Source organism: Odocoileus virginianus, chromosome 7 (genome assembly GCF_023699985.2).
Source record: "Odocoileus virginianus isolate 20LAN1187 ecotype Illinois chromosome 7, Ovbor_1.2, whole genome shotgun sequence".
Classification (NCBI taxonomy): domain Eukaryota; kingdom Metazoa; phylum Chordata; class Mammalia; order Artiodactyla; family Cervidae; genus Odocoileus; species Odocoileus virginianus.
In genome coordinates, this window is record NC_069680.1 from 60,143,965 (window position 1) to 60,167,583 (window position 23,619).

The window sequence follows — 23,619 nt, forward strand, 5'->3', positions numbered from 1 at the left end:
TGTTCAGTTGTGTCCAACTCTTTCAGATCCCATGGACTGCAGCACTCCAGGCTTCCCTGTCCATCACCAAATCCAGGAGCTTGCTCAAACTCATGTCCATCGAGTTGATGATGCCATCCAATCATCTCATCCTCTGTCATCCCCTTCTCCTCCTACCTTCAATCTTTCCCAGCATCAGGGTCTTTTCCAATGAGTCAGTTCTTTGCATCAGTTGGCCAAAGTATTGGAGTTTCAGCTTCAGCACCAGTCCTTCCAATGAATATTCAGGACTGACTTCCTTTAGGATTGACTGGTTGGATCTCCCTGGAGACCAAGTGACTCAAGAGTCTCCTCCAATGCCACAGTTCAAAAGCATCAATTCTTCAGTGCTCAGCTTTCTTTATAGGCCAACTCTCACATCCATACATGACTACTGGAAAAACAATAGCTTTGACCTTTGTTGGCAAAGTAATGTCTCTGCTTTTTAATAAGCTATCTAGGTTGGTCATAGCTTTTCTTCCAAGGAGCAAGCATCTTTTAATTTCAGGGCTGCAGTCACCATCTACAGTGATTTTGGAGCCCCCAAAAATAAAGTCTCTTACTGTTTCCCCATCTATTTGCCATGAAGTGATGGGACCAGATGCCATGATCTTAGTTTTCTGAATGTTGAGCTTTAAGCCAACGTTTTCACTCTCCTCATTCACTTTCATCAAGAGGCTCTTGAGTTCTTTGCTTTCTGCCATAAGGGTGGTGTCATGTGCATATCTGAGGTTATTGATATTTCTCCTGGCAATCTTGATTCCAGCTTGTGATTCACCCAGCCTGGCATTTAGTATGATATACTCTGTATATATAAGTTAAATTTTGAGTGACAATATACAGCCTTGACATACTCCTTTCCCAATTTTGAACCAGTCTGTTGTTCCATGTCCAGTTCTAACTGTTGCTTCTTGACCTGCATACAGATTTCTCAGGAGACAGGTCAGGTGGTCTAGTATTCCCATCTCTTTCAGAATTTTCCAGTTTGTTGTGATCCACAGTCAAAGGATTAGGCATAGTCAAAAAAGCAGAAGTAGATGTTTTTCTGGAACTCTCTTGCTTTTTCGATGATCCGACAGATGTTGGCAATTTGATCCCTGGTTCCTCTGCCTTTTCTAAAAGCAGCTTGAACATCTGGAAGTTACAGTTAACGTACTGTTGAAGCCTGTCTTGGAGAATTTTGAGCATTACTTTGCTAGTGTGTGAGATGAGTGCAATTGTGCAGTAGTTTGAGCATTCTTTGGCATTGCCTTTCTTTGGGATTGGAATGAAAACTGACCTTTTCCAGTCCCGTGGCCACTGCTGAGTTCTCCAAATTTGCTGGTATATACTAAGTACAGCCCGTTAACAGCATCCTCTTTTAGGATTTTAAATAGCTCAACTGGAATTCATCACCTCCACTAGCTTTGTTTGTAGTGATGCTTCCTAAGGCCCACTTGACTTTGCATTCCAGGATGTCTGGCTCTAGGTAAGTGATCACACCATCATGGTTATCTGGGTCATGAAGATCTTTTTTACATGGCTCTTCTGTATATAAAATACTATGAACTATTTTATTGTATTCTATATATAAAATACTATGTATATTTGGTATATAATATTATATATATTCTGTATATAAAATACTATGAAGTATTTTATAGTATTCTGCATATAAAATACTATGAAGATAAAATACTATGCTCCAAAAATGTTTTAACCAATGACAGTTCTACTGTAATCAGTTTACAGCCTTAAATTGACTATTTGAAATTGAATGATATATTTTTTAAAAAAATCTCAGATGCTTACTGTCTAAAAACCCAATTAAAGAAAAACCACATTTTGTTACCTCCTTTGTACACCAGAGTCAAGTATCACCTTGAAATAGAATCTCTAAGTAAAACTATGCTTTAAATAATCATAAAATTATTTTTTACCAAGGAATAAAATTTTAAATGCAGTTTTTCAGTTTAAAACTTCTATAAAAGGGCACACATGATGCCAAATCTGCCATTACTTTTTAAAAATGCATATTTTAAACAATGATTTAAAATGAAAATCACTTAGTGACATACTTATTAGAATTACTTCTTTGCTACTTTGCATCAAAAAACAGGGACTGATACAATCAGTACATGAAATAAGCCAAAGATTTCCAGACAGTAATTACCTTGCTGCTACTTTGGCTAAGCAGAAAGCTACACAGATTTATATTCAAGAGGCTAAAACTTATGTCACTTATTTAAGTTCTTGGTCAAACTAAGGGAGACTACAGTATTCCTCAGTTTCTGCTCCAAGCCTTCCGACACCTACTCTATACAACATAAAAAACCCAAAGAATGGTGCTATGCTGTGCTTACTCGCTCAGTCACATCCAACTCTTTGCAAACCCATGGACTGCAGCCCACCTGGCTCCTCTGTCCATGGGGATTCTCCAGGCCATAATACTGGAGTGGTTCGCCATGCCCTCCTCCAGGGGATCTTCCCAACCCAGGGATCGAACCAGGGTCTCCTGCATTGCAAGCTGATTTTTTCACTAGCTGAGTTACCACCGAAGCCGCCAAAATGGAGGCATTATTTAAATCCAGGACTCAGAAAACTGCTCTATCCCTGAAGTCATAACTGTGTGGTTTAGAAAAAGTAACACATTATTCATGGGTAGGAAACCTCAGACTCAATGTGTGATTACATGTCATCCTACTCATTGGAAGCATCTAGTAGCTAGCACCACATCTATGCCTCAGGTGTCAAAATGAAAGATCTGCACATCTGCAAACAAGTCAGAACTTAAAAGCGAACAGTAGTAATACCCTTAAGGTCCGCAAGATGGAGCTGTTACTACATGAAAAGATCACCTGAGACCAGAACACCAAGGAAACTGGCTTTTTTTTTTTAACTTTATTTTGTATTAAAGTATAGCTGATTAACAATATTGTGATAGCTTCAGGCGGACAACAAAGAGACTCAGCCATACGTACAAATTTGTCCATTTTCCTCCAAACTGCCCTCCCATCCAGGCTGCCACCTAACATTGAGCAGAGTTCCCTATGCTATACAGTAGGACCTTGTTGGTTATCCATTTTAAATATAGCAGTGTGTACATGTGACCCCAAACTCCCTAACTATCTCCTCTCCTCATTCTTACTTCCTGGAGACCAGAGTTTGTTCTAAGTCTGGGATACTGGCTAGTCTTTTAAAATATCAACAAATGAATAAAACGCCTCAAGTTAAAAAAAAAGGAGTGAATAAAAACCATTGATTCAAAGTTTGGAAAATACATTGAATGCTTTACTAAATGATAAATACATAGAGATCCTCAAAAACCACATTATCTAACATTACAAACCTACATAAACTATTACGAATGTAGAAGGAAAGAAAGAGAAAGAGAAAGAGAAAGAAACAACATTACAGGAAACAGAACATCTTTCAGGAAAAAACTACTGAAAACAGAAGAGCTCTGAAAGCCTGAAGGTTTGGTACTTCTTAGAAGTTAGCTGAGCCAAAAATAACAAGGAGTATCCTGCAAGAAGCCTCAGAGACCATTCATTCATTTTTTTCATCAACAGATATGTATTGAGCACCGCTATTTTGTGTCAGATACAGTGAACAGATTTCAAGCTTTTTCAACTCCCTAAGAGTTCGGATTTCTGCACATATCACTTAGCTTACAGGTCTCAGGCTATAGCCTGAAGTCCACACATCTAGGTGAGGGATGATGTAAAATGAATGTTTAGCATATTTTCAAGTGTAGGTAGCTACTGTAGTGATTACTGTATCTTTTTTTAAAGCAATGAATGTGTAATAACTTTCAGTCACTACTTTCCCCATTGATTATTATCAAAAGAGGGTGTTTTTCAATTATCTTGATATTTAAAAAGGGGGATGTTCTTATTCTTTAGAAGGAACTACTAGTAAAGGACAGTTCGTTTCTCCTAGACACCATGTCTACAGTTCAGGGAGCTGCCACAAGGTACACGATGATACTCAGGATTTTCAGGGCAACTGATATGAGAAATTCAACCAATCACTCCACTGCTACTGGAGGAAAAAAACAACACTTTTTCTGTTAAAACATTATGCATTGTATTTGGAACTCTTATGCACTGTCGATAGGAATGTAAAATGGTATAGCCACTGTGGAAAACAGGATGGATGGTGGCTCCTCAAAAAATTAAAAATAGAATTACCATATGATCTAGCAATTCCACTTCTGGGTATATACCGCCGCACCCCCAGAAGTGAAAGCAGGTCTTGAAGAGACCTGTGCACCCGTGTTCGTGGCAGCATTGTTCACAATAGCCAAAATGCAGAAGCATCCAAGTGTCCGTCAAGGGAAGAACGGATAGGCAAAATGTGGTATGTACATACAACAGAATACCATTCAGCTTTAAAAAGGAAAGAAATGCTGACACATGTCACTACAGGGAGGAGCCCTGAGGACGTTATGCTAAGTGAAATAAGCCAGTCACAAAAAGACAAATTACTCTATGATTCCACTCAGATGAGGTATCTAGAGAAGTTGAATTCATAGAGACAGAAAGCTGAAGTCTTTTTTTTTTTTCTGCCCCGCCCCTTTTTCTTTATAAATATCAAAGAGATATAAACTGTAGAAAATCTGGAAAATACCAAAAAACACAGAAGAAAATCCACCACCCATTCTCACTTGAGCCAGTGTGGCTCAATGGTTAACATGACAGGTTCTAATACCTGGGTTTGCATTCTGCCACTGATGCTTATGAATGCTGGTTGGTAATCCTGGACAACTAAGTTAATGAAAGAACCCAGCTTGGAGATTGGAATGTCAGCTAAAGGAGATAATCCACATAAGGGCTTTAGCATAGTGCTAAATGTAATCTAAAACACCCACTAAGACCAACAGTGCTCAGAGGTGAAGCAACTTGCTCAATGTGACCAAGCTAGTTAGTGGCAAAACCACGACTAAAACCAAGGTTTCTTACTCCCAGTTCAGTGATCTTTCTACAATAGAGCTCTGAAAGGCTTCAGACAGAACCAGTCATTGTGGTCAACATCATCATCCTATTGTGGGGGTTTTTTGTGTGTTTTTTTGTTATTGTCTATTGAGACCGTATAAGCCAGGCATTATGAATGCACATTACATGAATATTTAATCATCACAACTTTTTAGTCAAATCCATCCAAAAAATTTTTTCTTTTTACTTATTTTTTTGATTGACATATAATGGACTTAAAATACGAGTTTCAGGAGTACCGCATGGTGATTTGATATTTATATACATTATAAAATCATCACCATGATAAGACTAGTTGTCATCTGTCACCATACAAAAGTGATCACAATATTATTGACTATATTCCCCATGCTATACTACATCCCCATAACTTATTTTATAACTGGAAGATTGTACCTCAATCTCCCATAACTATTTCCCTCATCCCTGTTCAGGCAACCACGAGTTTGTTCTCTTTATATGAGTCTGTTTTAAGTTTGTTTTACAAACTCTACCTTTTTGACAAAATTGATAAACCAGAGATTATGGTCAGGATACCTGTTTTTAAAATTTAGCCATCTTAAAGCTCATCTGAGGGGGAAAAAAATAGGAAATTTATTCTCAGTTACGACATGCCAATTAAGTTTCAATTGTTATCACTTTTCATCTATGTTCCCAGTTCAAACTTTGGTTTGGGAAACACAAAACTCCAACCAGTCTATATACATATAATGTTGGAGAAGAGGAACAGTATTTAAATTATTAATTTAGTGACATTCTTTAAAGTTTCATTTATAAAACTGAATATAAAAACAAACAGAAAATTCAAAACAAAGCAAACCCTGTAAGGAAGTGAGTACCACTGACCCTTGGAACACCACTTTGGGTTTGAAGTGTGTAGGTTCACTTATACATGGATGTTTTTCAATAGTAAATACTACAGAACTACATGATCTGTCAATTGAATCCCCAGATAGGGAGGAATACAGGGGGCCAACTGTAAATCATAAGTCAGTAGGGGCCTTACCCCCACATTGCTCAAGGGTCAACAATAATCTAAAAAGCATCCACTGGGGTGGCATATCTCCTCTAGAAATTTCAGGTATAGTAAGACAGTATCTTTAAAAAGTTAAGAAAGGTACACAACTGCAGAAAATATCCTGTTCAATTTCTGGAGCAACCACCCATTTGACTAGAAGCTTGGCTTTTTTTTAAAGGTGAAAAGTTCCATCTTTACATATTCTCCCAACAGTCACCTGAAAAACATTAAAGAAGCCTACATGGTTATAACTGGTGTTTAACATAGAAGTTTATTATATGGAATAGAAGATACCAAACTTCTAAAATTAGAACATCAACTCATGATACTTGAGCACTTTAAGATTTTGATAAAGCTTGATTTTGATAAAGCTTTTTAACCTACCCAGTGCTTCACACTGTTTATTCTGATTATGTTCTGGATACTTAAATTTTCTGTTATCTCAGAAGTTTTAAGTCAGAATACACTTTGAGCTACACATGTTTTTATATTTGATCCCAAAATGGACCCAGAGCAAAGGATATCCCTACAATTAAATATCCAGTGAGTCCCTCTTTCACTTTCACCCAGTGGATTTGGAAATAACCAAGTAGGGTATCCGAGTCACAAAGATTTCCAGAACTGGCTGGATCAATTATCTAATGACACATAATAGGAAATCAAATACTTACTGTCCGCATTTTTTTTTTTTTGGCCTTGCCATATAGCATGCAGAATCTTACTTCCCCAACCAGGGATCAAACCCATGCCTCCTATAGTTGAAGCAGGAGTCTTAAGCACTGGACCATCCCAGAATTCCCAAATTCTATCTACATTGAAAGGTCCTGATGTGGAGTAAAATACAAGCCTTTGGGCATTTTTTCCTTATAGAGATGAGCTGTGTTAAAGGCACATTCCCTCGTTATAATCCCTCAAACTGCAGGGCACATTAAAGTCTATGTGTACCCACACAGAAATGTATTTACTTAATCATACTGAATTTCCTAACCCCCCCAAAAAATTCACACTCTTCTGTAACCAGTGGAATTAATCAGATCTTTTATTTAGGCTAGAATCCAAAATAAGTTATGTGTACCACACCCAAGTTTTGTATAGACTAAACTTCCTTAAAAACAAACAAAAAGAAAGGACTGTTTCCTGCCTCTAAGGCAGGAGTCCTGAGTTCACAGAGGTCTGGACCACTGGTGAAATCCATTGTCACTGCAAGAACTTGTGCTTTTGAGCGAGCCCAGGATAGTACAAAGGGCTTCCCTACTGGCTCAGAGGTATAGAATCTCCTGCACTGCAGGAGACCGCCTGCAATGCAGGAGATGAGGTTCAATCTCTGGGTGGGGAAGATCCCTTGGAGAAGGAAATACCAAACCACTCCAGTATTCTTGCCTGGGAAATCCCATGGACAGGGGAGCCTAGTGGGCAACATACAGCCCACAGGGTTGCAAGAGTCAGACATGATTTAGCAACTACACCACCACCACCACCACCAGGATGGTACAAAGGCGGACTCTTCACTTGCATAATCCCAGATTATACATACAACCAGTCCTGTGTAAGACATCAAAGAGTTGCAGGGTAACCAGAGTGAAGATGTTTTACACAACATCAAAAGGTAATCTCAGTTCCTATTTTGGGATAACTTGCAGCAGGAACAAGATTAGGCACCATAACTGCTATGATTTTTCTGGTCCTTGGCTAGAATATTGTCCAACAACTTACAGCTATGGGCTAAATGTTTCTGTCCCTCCAAAACTCGTATGTTGGAATCTTAACCCTCAAAAGTGATGGGACAGTAGGTGTGACCTTTGGGAAATGCTTAAGACATAAGGGTGGAATCCTCGTGATTGGGATCAGTGCCTTATAAAAGAGGCTCCAGGGAGACCCCCAGATCCTTCCACCACATAAACAGCTAGAACTCTGTGACCAGAAAAGGGCCCTTGCCCAGCCATGCTGGCACCCTGATCTCAGCCTCCCAGCCTTCAGAACTGCAAGCAACAAATTTCTGCTCTTTATAAGCTACCCAGTCTAGGTATTTTGTTACAGCAACCCGAACAGGCTAAGATGCTATGAACATACACACACACACACACACACAAAAAAACAAAAAACCCAGCTATATGTCAAGAAAATGGTTTCCTTCCTTACTACATCTGTATGCCAAGGTATCAATAAACTTAGGGTCATCATTTTATACCTCTTGATTATTCAAAATGGTCTGAAATGTAACTGCAAAGTACTTTGATTACTAATTATACAAGACAATTCAAGCCAACCAAATGATGCCAAGTCAACCAAACGATGCCAATTCAAGAGGAAAGAAGGATTCTGCAGTTCATATCAACTCCCAGGAAATCAGATGTAACAAATTAAAAGGTTCTAAATAAGTACAGCTTGGAGAATCCCACTGGAGAGAACACATGCCAATTAGAGGTCTCTCCTGTAACTATACCACATAATTGGCCTTGAGCTGTTTGCTCCAATGCCTCCAGTTAGAGCCCAGCTCAGGCAGGCTACTCAGAAGCAACACACAAGATTAGATTTTCTGCCAGCGTCCAAGTGTCAGGACAGAACTGTAGCAATCTTCCTGATAGAAGTACAATGAACTTACCTATTTCTGATAGTCCAGCATAGAAAAAAAGTAAGACTCAGCACACATAAGGATAAGATTTCATCTTTATTATTCTAGACAAACACTGGAATGAGATATTCACAGGTATTACGTATTAACATCTAAACGATTTGCACTCAATGTGGGTCAAATTTCCTGGCTGAATAAAAAAAAAACCTTAAAGGTATAAAAAGAATCAGATATTTGTCCTTGTGTCAGTTCCTAAATATGTATAGGATAAACTTGTCCTATTGGGAGGGAGCATAAAACAAGCAATGGCTTTGGAAAAAAAAAAAACCATTTAAATTTGCACAAATAATACACGCCCTTTGCAAAAAGATTAGGAAATATAAAAAGGCGAAAATGAAAATAAAAACTAAAAGAGTTACCAGCAATTCTGGTGGTTTTTTTTAAAACCCAGGCAGGTTTAATACATTTGTTTCTGTTCCTCTACTCCTTCTCCAAATTATAGCTGCTTCTTCTAACCAAAAAATCGGAATCGAAGACAGTCTCCTTTTTAGTCAATGCACCTTTAACTCGTAGCACAATGAGGCATTTTAAGCACTTGTTAAGACATATAAGAAAATCCCCATGTCAAACTAACTGAGCTGAGCAAAGAGACTATGGTCAGAGAATGAGGTCTTACCTTATCTGCATAAATTGGAATATCATGAAATGGAGAGATATATTGTCCTTTTTCATTTTCTGCAAAATCAATTAGAAAATATTATTACTTTTATTGATTAACTACATTTCCAGATGCATGAAGTACACATTTTTCAAGACTTTAAGAGAATGTTTAGATTTACAATAAAATTGAGAAAAAGGTACAGAGATATCCCACATACCCTCTCCTCCCCATAATCAACACCACTCACCAGATTTTATTCCCACCCCAGAGAAACTGGTTTTATACTTGACTGCTCCAAGACCAGGTTAGGTTTTCATTCTACTTGTTCCTTAGGGGTCTAAAAGGTACTAACCTCTCTGGTGAGGGTGGGGACAGCTTTACAAACCTGGGTACCCCAGAGCCTGTCTGCAGTGTCTGGTATACAAAAGGCAAGCAAATTGTTTGATCTTTCATCAGTTAACAGAGCTAATGACATACCTGGGTTCAGGGAGAAGGGAGGGGACCAATTTGTCAAATTATAAACCATGTTGCTTTAAGTGGTGTTTCCAGGGAGACAGAGCCATCTGAGATTATAATTTTTCTTAAGGATAATCTAGTTGTAACAACACTTTAACAGGCAATTTCTGTATTCCAGAGAACTAGCTACCATATCAAAAAGTACTTCTAAAACTTCCTCACTATTCTTTAGGAAACCTAAGGCTTAGTCCACATTGCATTCCTTCATGATTAAAAATCAAGGTGGAATAGGAAAAATGGAGCAGTGACCACCCCCAATGACTCTTCAGGGTCAACAATGACTTGTGATCCAACCCACTATCAGTTTTAAAAAGATTGGCAAATTAACATTATAGAGGTAAAAACTTCTCCTATTAAAGAAGGAAGCTAAGAAGTCTATAATTTTTTTAAATTAAAATTATATAGTACTCACTACCTATGCATAATTTGAGTAAAAATTGTTTTTCTTCTGTAAACTGTAACTTGAAACTGTAACTTGAAAACAATTACCCTAATCATCCCCAAACCTTCAAACTAGAGTCACTTCTCTAAGTCCCTCCTGCAGAGAAATTCTGGAGCCAACATTAACTGCAGAAAAACTGCTCAGTGAATTATTTGTCAAAGTTTTCTGCACTGCCCTTGTTGCTGATTCCCAAAATTCATAAAATGGGTGTGGGTGGTCCCACACTTTTTTGGATTTTAAATGGCAGTCTAAACTTCGACTAGTTGTGGAACTTAGCAGCTCACTTTCCTTTTCCTCTAACACCAGGCTACTTCAGGCTAGGAGCTTTGTTCTTTCAGTATTAACCATGTATCCCCTCTTCCCGTCTCTTCACTGCTCTTCATACCAGGAGCTCATAGAACTCAAGGCACCTGCCCATTTTCTTTGGAACAAAATAGTGAAGCAGTTGAAACAGAAACGCCTCCGTTCTCTCTAATAATCTTGGAAGGGGGGGGGGGGGTGGTAAGAAGATAAAGATAAACAAGAGATAGCTTTCCCCCACCTAGGAGGCAAAAGGAAAGCGGAGCCTGCAGCCTTTAAATGCAGACTTTGGGTGGGTACCCCTTAGACGCGATCCCCCGGCCCAGGGGCCAAAATTTGGCACTTTCTTACTCATGCTTGCCCGACTGACGTCACCTGTTTGATGGGAGGGGAACAGCTTTCTGTTTCATAAGGCATCTTTCCAGCATCAGGGCTACGGGAAACCAAGCGTCAGGGAGACAGAAGCGCCACTGGGACCTCAGAGGGACCGGTCCAGTCCTCTACTGACCGCTCCTGATCCGGGCCTCAGTTTCCCCGTCTGTAGGACGTGGGCCTGGACTTGACCCCTCCAGGTCCCCACAATCTGAGCTACAGAGGAGGAATTAAGGTTTTAGGATGTCAGCACCATCACCTCCTCTCCCCAACGCCGTTCCTCCGAATTGAATAATCCTCTTACGGGGATTAGTTTACCCCAAGACACCTTATTTAGGGTGGCTCAGTGGTTTCCTTTTCCCATCAGACACTGCCTGAGCCGGACACCTGCAAAATTAGCCTGGCGCAGGTTCAGGTCCAATCGGGCGTGTGAAAGGGAAACGCCTATTCACGCCGTCCGACGCGCGAGCGGGACGTGTGAAATGAGGGCCAGGCCCTCCCAGACCCGCCGCCCAAGTCCCCGGGACCGGAGGAGGAGGCCGGCCGGCGCCCGGGACAACGAGCCGAGCGCGGGCCGCAGCTGCTGGAGCGGGAGCCGAAGCGGGGCCCGGGAATGAATGGGCGGGCTGGCAGGGAAGGGCCGTGGGCCTCCGACACTCACTGAGAAAGACTCGGTACTCGAGGGTGAAGGGCGCCGCGCGCTCCTCGCTGCTGAAGCCGCTCATCCTGCCGGAGACCAGCCGCCGCCGCCGCCGCCGCTGCTACGGAGCCACAAGCCCGCACGCGGCGCCGAATGACAAGAAGTGAGCTCCTGACCTGCGCACTGCGGAGACTGGCGCGACTAGCAGGGCGGGGAGCCGCCTTTAACGCCGCTGGCGCGCTCCGGCCCACCCCGTACGCAGGCGCACTTCGTAGAGCTGGAGAGTCCCGGCGCCCTAGCTCCACCCCCTCGGGCCACGCCTCCGCTGACCGCCGCTCAGCTAGCAGGCTGGGCCACGTGGCTGGCGGCCGGCTTTGGCCGTGATCCTTCTGACCTGGCGGGCTTTATGCCTCTGACCCAGGAGGGTGACCAGTTCTCAGCTTGGACCACCTAAGAATTGACTGTCGACATCTCGCGCACACTGGGAGCTCACCTTTGACTCACACACCCTTCTCCGCAGAGTAATTCCTTATCTCAAAAGAAGTTTAATAGAAGTCAGCTGCTTTACCTGACCATCTGTGCCAGGCGGAAGCAGTTTTCTGATCCGTTTAAGCAAAGTTAAGGCATCTCGGAGGTTAAAGCGTCTGCCCGCAATGCGGGAGACCTGGGTTCGATCCCTGGGTCGGGAAGATCCCCTGGAGAAGGAAATGGCAACCCACTCCAGTATTCTTGCCTGAAGAATCCCATGGACGGAGGAGCCTGGTAGGCTCCACGGGGTCGCAGAGTCGGACACGACTGAGCGACTTCACTTTCACTTTCTTTCAAGGCATATTACTGACACCAAGCTGTAATGGCTCCCAGCTAGGTAGCACCTCCATCACTTTCTAGCGTGTGACATCGAGCAAATTGCTGTTAACCTCTCACTCAGTTTCTCACCTGGGAAATGGAGCTGGTCAGAGTAAAGATTTCAAAGGTTGTAGGGATGATGAACCGAGTTGGTGGACGTGAAGATCTGGGGGAGGAATATCCCTAGATGTCCAGTGGTTAAGACTCTGCCCTTCTACTGAAGGGGGCGCAGATTCGATCCCACGTGCCACGTGGTGTGGCCAAAAAAAATTGCAAATGAGGAAAAGAAAGGAAGAGCTGGCTTGTAAGCACTCAGGAAGTGTAACTTGTTATTCCCACCCTTATCTGCAGAGGATAGTCTGCACCCTCTTCTTGTGTAACACTCCCCACACCCTTAGGACTTCAAATGAAAGCATTGGAAAAGTCCAGGCCTGAACTCAGAGTCCCTTGAGGACATTTCTCCCAGGCACAAGCTCTTTGAAGCTTATTTTTATACCACTGTTTCATGGTGTTAGGCCAGCCCCCAAAAACTAAAGTCTGATTGAGGTTATGGGCAGATAATTTACAAAACTTACATCCCCAGTTCTGTATGTTGGGTTTTTTAATGTAAATTTCAAAATCCTCAAACTAAGCAATAATTATTCATAATTTGATTACAAAATTATTTTAGAGAATGCCTAGTTTTATTTAAAAATTTGATGAGTTGGACCTCTTTAAATAATCTTGATTTTCTAGGACATTAAATATAATGTGCCTCAAAGATACTTTGATTTAAACTCTTTTTCCCCCCAAAACAATGTCTAATATGTAAAATGAGATGTTCCCTGTATTAAATGAAAACCTAGTAAGATAATTTGCCTGTTAGTGGGAGTATCCTTCCCTTGTCTCCATCCAAACTCTCATTAATCTTCAGAAGGCCATGACTCACTGACCTTTTAAACACTACACCACACAGCTTGGCCGTACTTGGAACACAAGGGCAGGAAAAAGAAAATAGAGCAGTAGGTAATGCAACACATTATTGAAAGCTAAAGGTATCTCTGCGAAGTGAACACTAAGGAGGCTCACCTTCGGAGAGTTTCTTAAAAGGGTGCGGAAATTGAACTGTGCTGTCAGTTTTCTACCTTTGAGCAGATGGAGCTAGTTTTCTTAGAAAAACCCCAGAATCTCATGTAACTGACTTGTGAACAGCTACAAATGATGCAATAGTGTGCCACATGCACTTTCCCTTTTGCTTCCTGCTACTAAGAACAAGAAAATAAAGTCTTGCTGACCTCTGGACTTGCACACTAGCTCCTGTTTTATTGAATGTCCTGGGAGAGATAGTCAGTACCAACCCCAATAAAAAGCCAAATCCTGCCTTTGCTGGATCAAAGCCAGTGCTGTGTAACTTTCCCCTGCAGGCAGGTGCGGTGAGCCCCACAGACATTTTGGACCTTGTTCTCTTTCTCATATCTCTCTGGAGCCAAGTACAGTACTTGCCTAGAGTAGGTGTTTAATGACTCTTTGCCAGACAAATAGGTAGAGGAACTGATGAAACGGAGAGCAAAAATACCTTCTTTAAGTATAATAGTTTGACAAAGGATGAACCCAGCTGTTCTCAAATGTTGTCTCTCTTGCTCTGTAACTGAATCCAATGGTGCTTTTTTGTCCATATCCTGTTAGCCCTGTTAGGCACCTCCAACCTCCTGATGCCCTCTCTCTTCCTTGGCTTTATGACTGCATTTTCTTGCAACATCCCTCCTACTTCTCCGGCCACTCTTTTCTCATTCTCCCCTTTAGCCATCTCTTCCTCTGGATCATCACTATTTTTCTGACTTCTCATGTTCTTTTTCTCTAGAGATACCCTCTCCTTAGGTTATCTCATGAATATGTTTGGTGTCAACTACCACCTATAGGTCCTATAACAGGAAAACTTTCAAATTTATAACTACGTTTTATTTAACACTCATGACTGTTATTGCTGCTAGGTGGTTAGGGATGTAGTACTTTGAAAGACATGGTTGGAGAGCTGCCATATGACCCAGCAATCCCACTTCTGGGCATACACACTGAGGAAACCAGATCTGAAAGAGACACGTGCACCCCAATGTTCATCGCAGCACTGTTTATAATAGCCAGGACATGGAAGCAACCTAGACGCCCATCAGCAGACGAATGGATGAGGAAGCTGTGGTACATATACACCATGGAATATTACTCAGCCATTAAAAAGAATTAATTTGAATCAGTTCTAATGAGATGGATGAAACTGGAGCCCATTACACAGAGTGAAGTAAGCCAGAAAGATAAAGACCATTACAGTATACTAACACATATATATGGAATTTAGAAAGATGATAATGATAACCCTATATGCAAAACAGAAAAGGAGACACAGATGTACAGAACAGACTTTTGGACTCTGTGTGAGAAGGCGAGGGTGGGATGTTTCGAGAGAACAGCATCGAAACATGTATATTATCTAGGGTGAAACAGATCATCAGCCCAGGTTGGATGCATGAGACAAGTGCTCGGGCCTGGTGCACTGGGAAGACCCAGAGGGATCGGGTGGAGAGGGAGGCGGGAGGGGGGATCGGGATGGGGAATACATGTAAATCCAAGGCTGATTCATGTCAATGTATGACAAAAACCACTACAATATTGTAAAGTAATTAGCCTTCAACTAATAAAAATAAATGAAAAAAAAACCCTAAAAAAAAATCAAAAAATTTTTTAAATTAAAAAATAAAGAAGACATGGTTGTGGGCCTCACAGAACTTATAGTCTGAAGGGAAGACAGACTTCAACAAATACTTGCAATAAGTTTGGATAAGTAGAGGGTGTTCCCTGGTGACCTAGTGGTTGGAATTCCAGGCTTTCACTGCCATGGCCCAGGTTCAATCTGTGGTCAGAGAACTTATTAATAGATCCCACAAGCTGTGGGGGCAAGGCCAAAAAAGAAAAAAGATTTGGATAAGCAGAGTGATAAAGGAGGTACAAGGCTTTGCATTATAGGAGCAGGGAAACTTTTCAAAGAAATGATCCTTAATCTATGACCTAAAAGATAAGATGTGGTTAATAAAGCAAAAAGGAGAAGACAGAAGCCAGAAAGAGTGTATTTTTTAAAAGTTATTTATTTTTAATTAATTAACTTATTTATTTTACTTTACAATATTGTATTGGTTTTGCCATACATTGACTTGAATCCACCATGGGTGTACATGTGTTCCCCATCCTGAACCCCCCTCCCACCTCCCTCCCCATCCCATCCTTCTGGGTCATCCCAGTGCACCAGCCCTGAGCATCCTGTCTCATGCATTGAACCTGGACTGGCGATTCGTTTCACATATGATAATTTACATGTTTCAGTGCCATTCTCCCATATCATCCCACCCTCACCCTCTCCCACAGAGTCCAAAAGACTGTTCAATACATCTGTGTCTTTTTTGCTGTCTTGCATACAGGGTTATTGCTACCATCTTTCTAAATTTCATATATACATGTTAGTATACTGTATTGGTGTTTTTCTTTCTGGCTTACTTCACTCTGTATAATAAGCTCCAGTTTCATCCACCTCATTAGAACTGATTCAAACATATTCTTTTAATGGCTGAGTAATATTCCACTGCATATATGTACCATAGCTTTCTTATTCATTCATCTGCTGGTGGACATCTAGGTTGCTTACATGTCCTGGATATTATAAACAGTGCTGCAATGAACTTTGGGGTACATGTGTCTCCAGAAAGAGTGTATTAAGAGATGAAACCAGAGAAGAGGTCAAAGTTAAGTGATGCAGGGCCTCGGAAGGCATGATACAAGGATTGAACTTTTTCTGAAGGAGCAATGAAAAACTTGTAAGTGTTTTTAGTCCTGATCAGAATTGCTTTTAAAAGTGGCTCTGGGAACTTCCCTAGTGGTCCAGTGGTTAAGAATCCTCCTTGCAATGCAGGGGATTCTGGTTCCATCCCTGGCTGGGGAACTACATGCTGTGGAGCAACTAAACCCAAGCACCACAACTACAGAGTCTGTGCACCTCAGTGAAAGATCTATATGACACAGCAAAGATCCCACATGCCACAACTAAGACCCAACACAGCCAAATAAATAAATAAAACACAAAAATATATATTTTTTAAAGTGGCTCTGTTAGCAACTTGAAACCTGGATTCAAGTTTAGCAAGAACAGGCAGAGAGAACCATGAGAAGTCTGTTGCAGTGACCCAGGTAAAAGACGGTGGTGCCCTGGACCTGGGTGGCATAAGAGTGATTACAGAACTGTGTTCAACATAGATTCAATGTAATTGATCACTGGCTGAACAGAGTGGAAGATGAGCAAGATGGATTGAGGATGATTTCTAGGTTTCTGGCTACAACAACTGGTTAAATGGTGAGTCATTTACTGAGATAGTTTGGTTAGGATGGAGGGTAAGAAAAATGATGACTTTAAGTTCAGTTCAGCTCAGTCGCCCAGTCATGTCCTACTCCTTGCGATCCCATGAACTACAGCATGCCAGGCCTCCCTGTCCATCACCAACTCCCGGAGTCCACCCAAACCCATGTCCATTGTGTCGGTGATGCCATCCAACTATCTCATCCTCTGTCTCCCCTTCTCCTCCTGCCATCAATCTTGAAAAGACCAGCATCAAGAGCTTTTCAAATGAGTCAGCTCTCTTTTTGTGAATATTATAGGAAACACTGCTAGTTGCTGCCCAATAACCATATCACCTTCTCCTTTCTAAAAGAATCCTAAGTTTGGTCAGGAATCTATTCCTTTATGCATACCTTTGCTTCAGGGCAGCCAGCCCCTCCACTGTCTTCAAGGAATGCATTTTATTTTATTATTTTTTTATTGAAGTATAGTTGATTTACAACGTAGTATTAGTTTCAGATGTATAGCGAAGTGATTCAGTTATACATATATATCTATCCATTCTTTTTCAGATTCTTTCCCCTTACGCGTTCCTATGTGGTCAGTTACTTCAGTCATGTCCGAGTCTTTGTGACCCTATGGACTGTCGCCCACCAGGCTCCTCTGTCCATGGAATTCTCCAGGCAAGAATACCAGAGCGGGTTGCCATGCCCTCCTCCAGGGGATCTTCCTGACCCAGGGATCAAATCTGAGTCTCCTGCATTGCAGGCAGATTCTTTACTGCGGAGCCACCAGGAAAGCCCTTTCTCCTTATAGATTATTGCAAAATATTGAGTATAATTCCCTGGCTATACAGTAAATCTTGTTGCTTATCTATTTTATATATATATAGTAATGTGTATATATTAATCCCAAATTCCTAATTTATCCTTCTTTCCCTATGCCCACAAAGAAATGCATTTTAAATAAGCTAAGACAATCAAGGCTGTCAGTATTTGTTTTAGGCATGTAAATGTGATACAATTCTTCCCAATGGGATAAAGGGAAGTCTTCCCAGAGTTTTTCCAGGAAAGGTTATATCTTAAAAGGAGAGTATACTTCTGAATACTTGTTGTTTGAAGCCACAGAAATTTTAAAAGTTGTTGTAACATCATAATCTGGGCTTCCTGTGGCTCAGTGATAAAGAATCAACCTGCCAATGCAGGAGACACAGGTCTGATCCCTGGATTGGGAAGATCCCCTGGAGGAAGAAATGGCAATCCACTCCAGTATTCTTGCCTGGAAAATTCCTTGGACAGATGAACCTGATGGGCTAGAGTCCATTAGGAGGCAGAGTCGCACATGACCGAGCAACTGAGCACCCATGCCTACACGCACAGCATCGCAACCTAGCCCAAACTGACCAATACAGGTAACTCAAACACTGTGGCCCTCTATGAAGCATCAAACATCAACAGAGTGTGCGTGAGAACCAAGCTGCCATGCAGAGATTAGCAAATCAAATGATGGAAAGAACTTGAGTTCTTAAGATGTCGTTGAGCTACTGACTTAACTAAGCCTGGAGTTAGATTGCCTCTGAATCTCTAATTGCATTAGATAATAAACTTCTTAGAGTTTAAACCTGCTAAATTGGGGATTTCTGTTGCTTGAAGTCAAAACATCTTGGCTAAAATAGACAAATAGCCTGAAAAAGGAATGAAATCCTAACTCATGCTTCAACATGTTCTACCCTCCCTGAATAGAGCAAGACAGGGGGCAGTGGGGATTAATAACTTCTCAAACAGAGAATGATTTAACACCACCACTGGCTATGTGACAGATAAACTAATTTGCTCAAATCACCAAGCTTGGGTTTTTCCACCCACATTTATTTGGTTGCTTACACATGACAATAGCAGCATTTGTTGGTGTTGGGATTCAAAGGCCTAGCCACTGCAGTTAGCAAGAGAACACAAATAACTCAAGATGGGACTGACAGCCAGTTCAGCAGCTTTCATCTCATCAATGACCCCAGGGCAGAGGGGTCGAGAGGATACTTTCTTTCAGTCCATGGCTGCCATGAAGGCTTGACATGGCACTGAATCAGACTAAATGTACATCATTTACTTAAACTGCTGGTATTTCTTCCATCTCAAATCTGTGGAAGCCACTGAATGTGATGAAAATATGGTGTTCTGGCCAAAACAGCAGTCTGGAACCTGGCTGGTTTTATTTTTTAGGATTAAAAGGGACTTCCATCAAGCCTCTTTCTTTCATTTTGAACCTGTTTCTCAAATATAGGAAGGAGAATTCACAGCAGCTTGAGAGAGTGGCAAAAATCTGGGCTTCCTGGTCAGATGCACCAAGATTTGAGTCTCAGCTTCAGCACCATCTAGTTATGTGACCTTCAGTAAGTTACTCAACGTCTTTGAGACTTGCTTTTTCCATCTATATTATGGGGCTAATTTTAAAAATACCTGTTTATGTAATTATTTCATTAATTCAATAGACATTTATTGAGTGCTTCTATGTCCCAGGCAGTATCCTAGATCTGAATCCACAAAAATGAGTGAAATAGACAATACCTCCTGTCTTCATGGAGCTTATGTTGTGAGAGATAAATAAGTCACAAAGCATTCAGTACAGTGCCTGGTTTTTAACAGGCCCTCAGTAAACGGTTTGAGTTGACCAGAAATGTAATTTTTTAAATTCAGTACCATTTTGATATGCATTAATTCCTTCCCTACTGATTCCTCTTCTATCTCAGAGCCTCTGCAGATGATATTCTCTGGTTGGGTCATTCTTTCCTCAGCCATTCCCATGGCTCTGTCTCTCACTTGATTCATATCTATATTCAAATCTCAATCCTTAGAGAGGCCACTCCTAATAACCTATTAAAATAGCCCTCCACCCCTAAACACTTTCTATCCAGAGGATCCTTTCAAAGGGTCTGTCTTGTTTTAGAGGATGAGATGGTTAGATAGCATCACTGACACAATGGACATGAATTTGAGCAAACTCCAGGAGATGGTGAAGGACAGGGAAACCTGGTGTGCTGCTGTCCATGGGGTCACAAAGAGTTGGACACGACTCAGCGACTGAACAACAACAAATCTTGCTTTAGACCCATTCTTGATAGATTTTAAAATCTTTTATTAGTAATAAATTCCTCTTAGATTCAGCGAAAGTTTTTGTACTAAAGTCTCTATGATATAATCATATTGTATAATTACATTTCAACATAATCATATTTTTAAAGATAGATTTGAAAACACTATAAATAAAAGATGTAAAAATGACTAATAAGAATACGGAAAGATGCCCAGCATCAGGAAAATTTTCTAAACACTGATACTACTCAGTGTTGGCAAGAACAACTAGAATGCTTGTACACTGCTGATGGGAATGCAAAATGGCAGGGCAACTTTGAAAAACACTTTGGCAGTTTCTTGCATAGTAAAACTATATGCTTACCCTCAACCCAACCCACTCCTAGGTTACTCAATAGAACTGAAAACATATATACATGTAAGGACTTACGTGTGTTCATAGCATTATTCATAATTCATAAATTCATAAAAAGTGTTAACAAAATATCTAGTCACTGAAGAATAGACAAATAAAATATCATAGAGCCATACAATGGAATACTACTCAGGTACAGAAAGGAACAAACTACTGATTCATGTTCCAACATTGATGAATCTCAAAAGCATTATTCTAAGTGAAAGAAGCCAGATCAAAAAGCTGATGACCTTTTGACCAGACCAAAAGTAGATGACCTTCCAAAATCAAATGAGTGGTTATCTGGGGCCAGGAGGAGTGGAGAGGGTTGACTACAAATTGGCACAAGGGAATTTGGGGGAGATTCTGGAAATATCTTGAGTGTAGTGGTGGTTACACAACTGTATACAATAGCTAGAACTCATCAAAATGTACAGTTAAGATGGGTGAATTTTACTGCATGTAAAGTATGCCTTAATAAAGCTGTTATAAATTTTTAAAACATATATACACATAGAAAATGATTCCACAATTATCTCTTTTGGCAATATTTGGGTGCTTTTCATTTTCTTCTCTTTGTTTATCTAAATTTTGTAAAATTTCCACAGTGGAGTGTTTGTGTAGACAGAGAAAAAGAGAAACAATAAAATGTCATAAACATAAATAATTGGGTTATTCAACAAGGAGTCTATTGTTGATTCAACATTGTTTGCTTGCAGTGAAGCCCATTTGGGTCACCTCCTTCTCATTTGTCTTTCCTCAGTGGCACTCTGAGGGGTGAGCTGAGGAAACATGCAAAAAAGGTACAGTGCTTAATAGCAATGCTTTGTCTATCCAGCTCTCGGCTTGGCTCTCACCTGGATTTCTGGATGAATACACAGTAGACTAATGATAGGGGGGCTCTCATCCGACTTTGCCAACTCTACCCTCCATTCCAACCCAAATCATGCATCCCCTGGGCCCCAGGAGAAAGTTCTCGGCCTACGGCCGGCAGACTGTGGTGTGCGGGGCCCAGACTGGGCATCTGCCTCCAGCTCCCGTTGGCCTGTTGCATGCTGCGTGGCCTTGGTGAAGTCAAGAGGCCATTCATCAGTGGAGACCCATGATTAGAATGACCGCTCATTGCTGCAAATGGCAGGACAGGACACGGAGTCCCTCCAAGAGTTCCTCTGGGGTGGGAATGCTCAGTATCCACAGGCCTTTGGCCCTTTCCCCCATCACACATCCAATTCATTTCCAAACTTGCTGCCTGTGAAAAGGTAGTCACCTTAGGAGACCCAGCCAACCTGTAGGCAAATGGCAGCACATGGGCAGAAGTCCACGTTGCTTACCCTTGTGTACCCTGGGGTAACTGGGCAAGGCCCCTGAGAGGGCCCAGGTGTTGGGTCATAGGATACCAGCCAGGATAATAAAGCTATACTTAGAAAAATATCTTCATAAAATAGCATCTCATGGAGGGAACATACAATTTTCTAGCCACTCTGGTCAAGAAGTAAAACCCAGCTCAGAGCAGCTGGGGTGGGCTAGGAGAATAAGACAAATTACAGCTTTCCTTGAACCACTGCTTCATCACCCATACATGTCAAGTCAGAAGAGATCCTGGGTCCCAACCTGGGGCCTCTGTTCTCAGGGCTCACACAGACACTATTTTCAGGAACTATGTCTAGCATCTGAAACCTCCACACATTATTCACAATAGACAAAATGAGGAAGCAACCCAAAAGTCCATCGGTGGATGAATGGATAATGACTGGCATATCCATACAATGGACTATTACTCAGCCTTTGAAAGGAAGAAAATGACGCGTTCTACAACATGGAGGAACCCTGAAAACATTATACTCAGTGAAATAAGCCAATCACAAAAGAACAAATCCTGTGTGATTTCACCCATACAAGGTGCCTGCTGCTGCTGCTAAGTCACGTCAGTCGTGTCCGACTCTGTGCGACCCTGTAGACGGCAGCAAACCAGGCTCCCATCCCTGGGATTCTCCAGGCAAGAACACTGGAGTGGGTTGCCATTTCCTTCTCCAATGCATGAAAGTGAAAAGTGAAAGTGAATTCCTTGAGAATTCCTTGAGACAGAAAGTAGAATGGCAGTTACCAGAGACAGGAAAAAACAGGGACTTATTGTTTAATGGGTACAGAGCTGCAGTTTGGGATGTTAAAAAAAAGTTCTGCAAATGGATAGTGATGGTTATACAGCAGTGTGAAGGCACTCAATGCCACTGAACTGTACACTTAATAATAGTTACGTGATAAATTTTATGTTGTATATGTGTTTTGCCACATACACAAGAAACCAAACACTCCACAGATACCCACAAGGCCTCACCTCTCATGAAAGCATCAAGTCATGCCTGAATCAAATCAAATCTGAACAAGTAGACATAGCCTTTGATGGATTTTTTTAGAAAAGAAATAAAAATACCAGCAAACATATGAATTATGGCCTAGTGCAATTTTTTTTCTTTTGGCCAACCCAGTCTTTCAAAGCATAGCATCTTTGGGGAAAAGTGAGACAAACGGGCCTTGATAGAAGGTTGGCTTGGATGAGTGCCCTGGTCTCCCCCTAGGCTGTGATTCTGTGGTTGGGGAGGCCATGCTAAGGGAAAAACACGCACCAGAGGAAAGACCAGACAGTGTCTCCCAACAGATCCCCCCCAGCCACAGGGACAAGCCTTTGGATTTAAGATGGCACTTTCTCTGGTCTGTTTTTAGAGCCTGGAGTCAGAGTTCTTTAAGGCAAGCAGCCGGGAATTCTCCAGCCTATTCTCTAGTGACACAGAACACTGATAGAGTACCAGTGGGTCCCAGACACGTACTAGCTAATGAGGGACAGGATGGCACACCCATTCCTGAGACCCTCCTCCATCTTTCCTAGACACCTTGACCGGGGTGGGGTCATGATGGATCTTGGCAGCCTGCTCCATTCATGGGCTATAGATAGCATACACAGAACAGCTCAAGCCAGAAATTACAAGAGTAAACACAATAGACTCATTTCCCAGACCAAGAGCTTGGGGCGGGAGGATGCGATTGCTGGTTCTGTGAGTATTCTGGCTCAACATCAGGCAAACAGCATTTGTGGGAATTTCCACCTCTCCTCCCCAATCCACCTTCCTTGAGAGGCAGGAAGGGGCATGGGAAGAAACCATCAGAAGACAAATTCTAACTCAAACCCTGCCCCGCTGTGGCCCTTCCCCTCTTGGTCCTTTTGAGCCTTAGTTACTTTGAGAATGGCAACATCTCCTTCAGCCCCTTTGCATGGATCAAACGTGTCTGGGGACATGCTTGTAGAAAACACTGTACAATGGCTTAGGAGTTTTCTTCTGCTCCTATATCTAGTACTTAGAGTGCAGTCAACAGGGTTAAGTCATTGTGTGTCAATTAAGAAAAAGAGTGGAGCCTCAGAGTCGCA

General features: G+C 41.6%; 1 protein-coding gene across 1 annotated transcript in view; it reads right to left on the reverse strand.

The window, feature by feature from the left end:
* Positions 1-11,734, reverse strand: part of PPA1 (inorganic pyrophosphatase 1) — a 31,600-nt gene extending 19,866 nt beyond the window's left edge. Inside the window, exons 1-2 of the mRNA XM_020877416.2 lie at positions 11,537-11,734; positions 9,261-9,319 (exon numbers count right to left, since the gene is read on the reverse strand). Of these exons, the coding sequence (XP_020733075.1) occupies positions 9,261-9,319; positions 11,537-11,600 (123 nt within the window). The 5' untranslated portion in view covers positions 11,601-11,734. The remainder of the gene's footprint in view (positions 1-9,260; positions 9,320-11,536) is intronic.
* Positions 11,735-23,619: the final 11,885 nt, after the last annotated feature.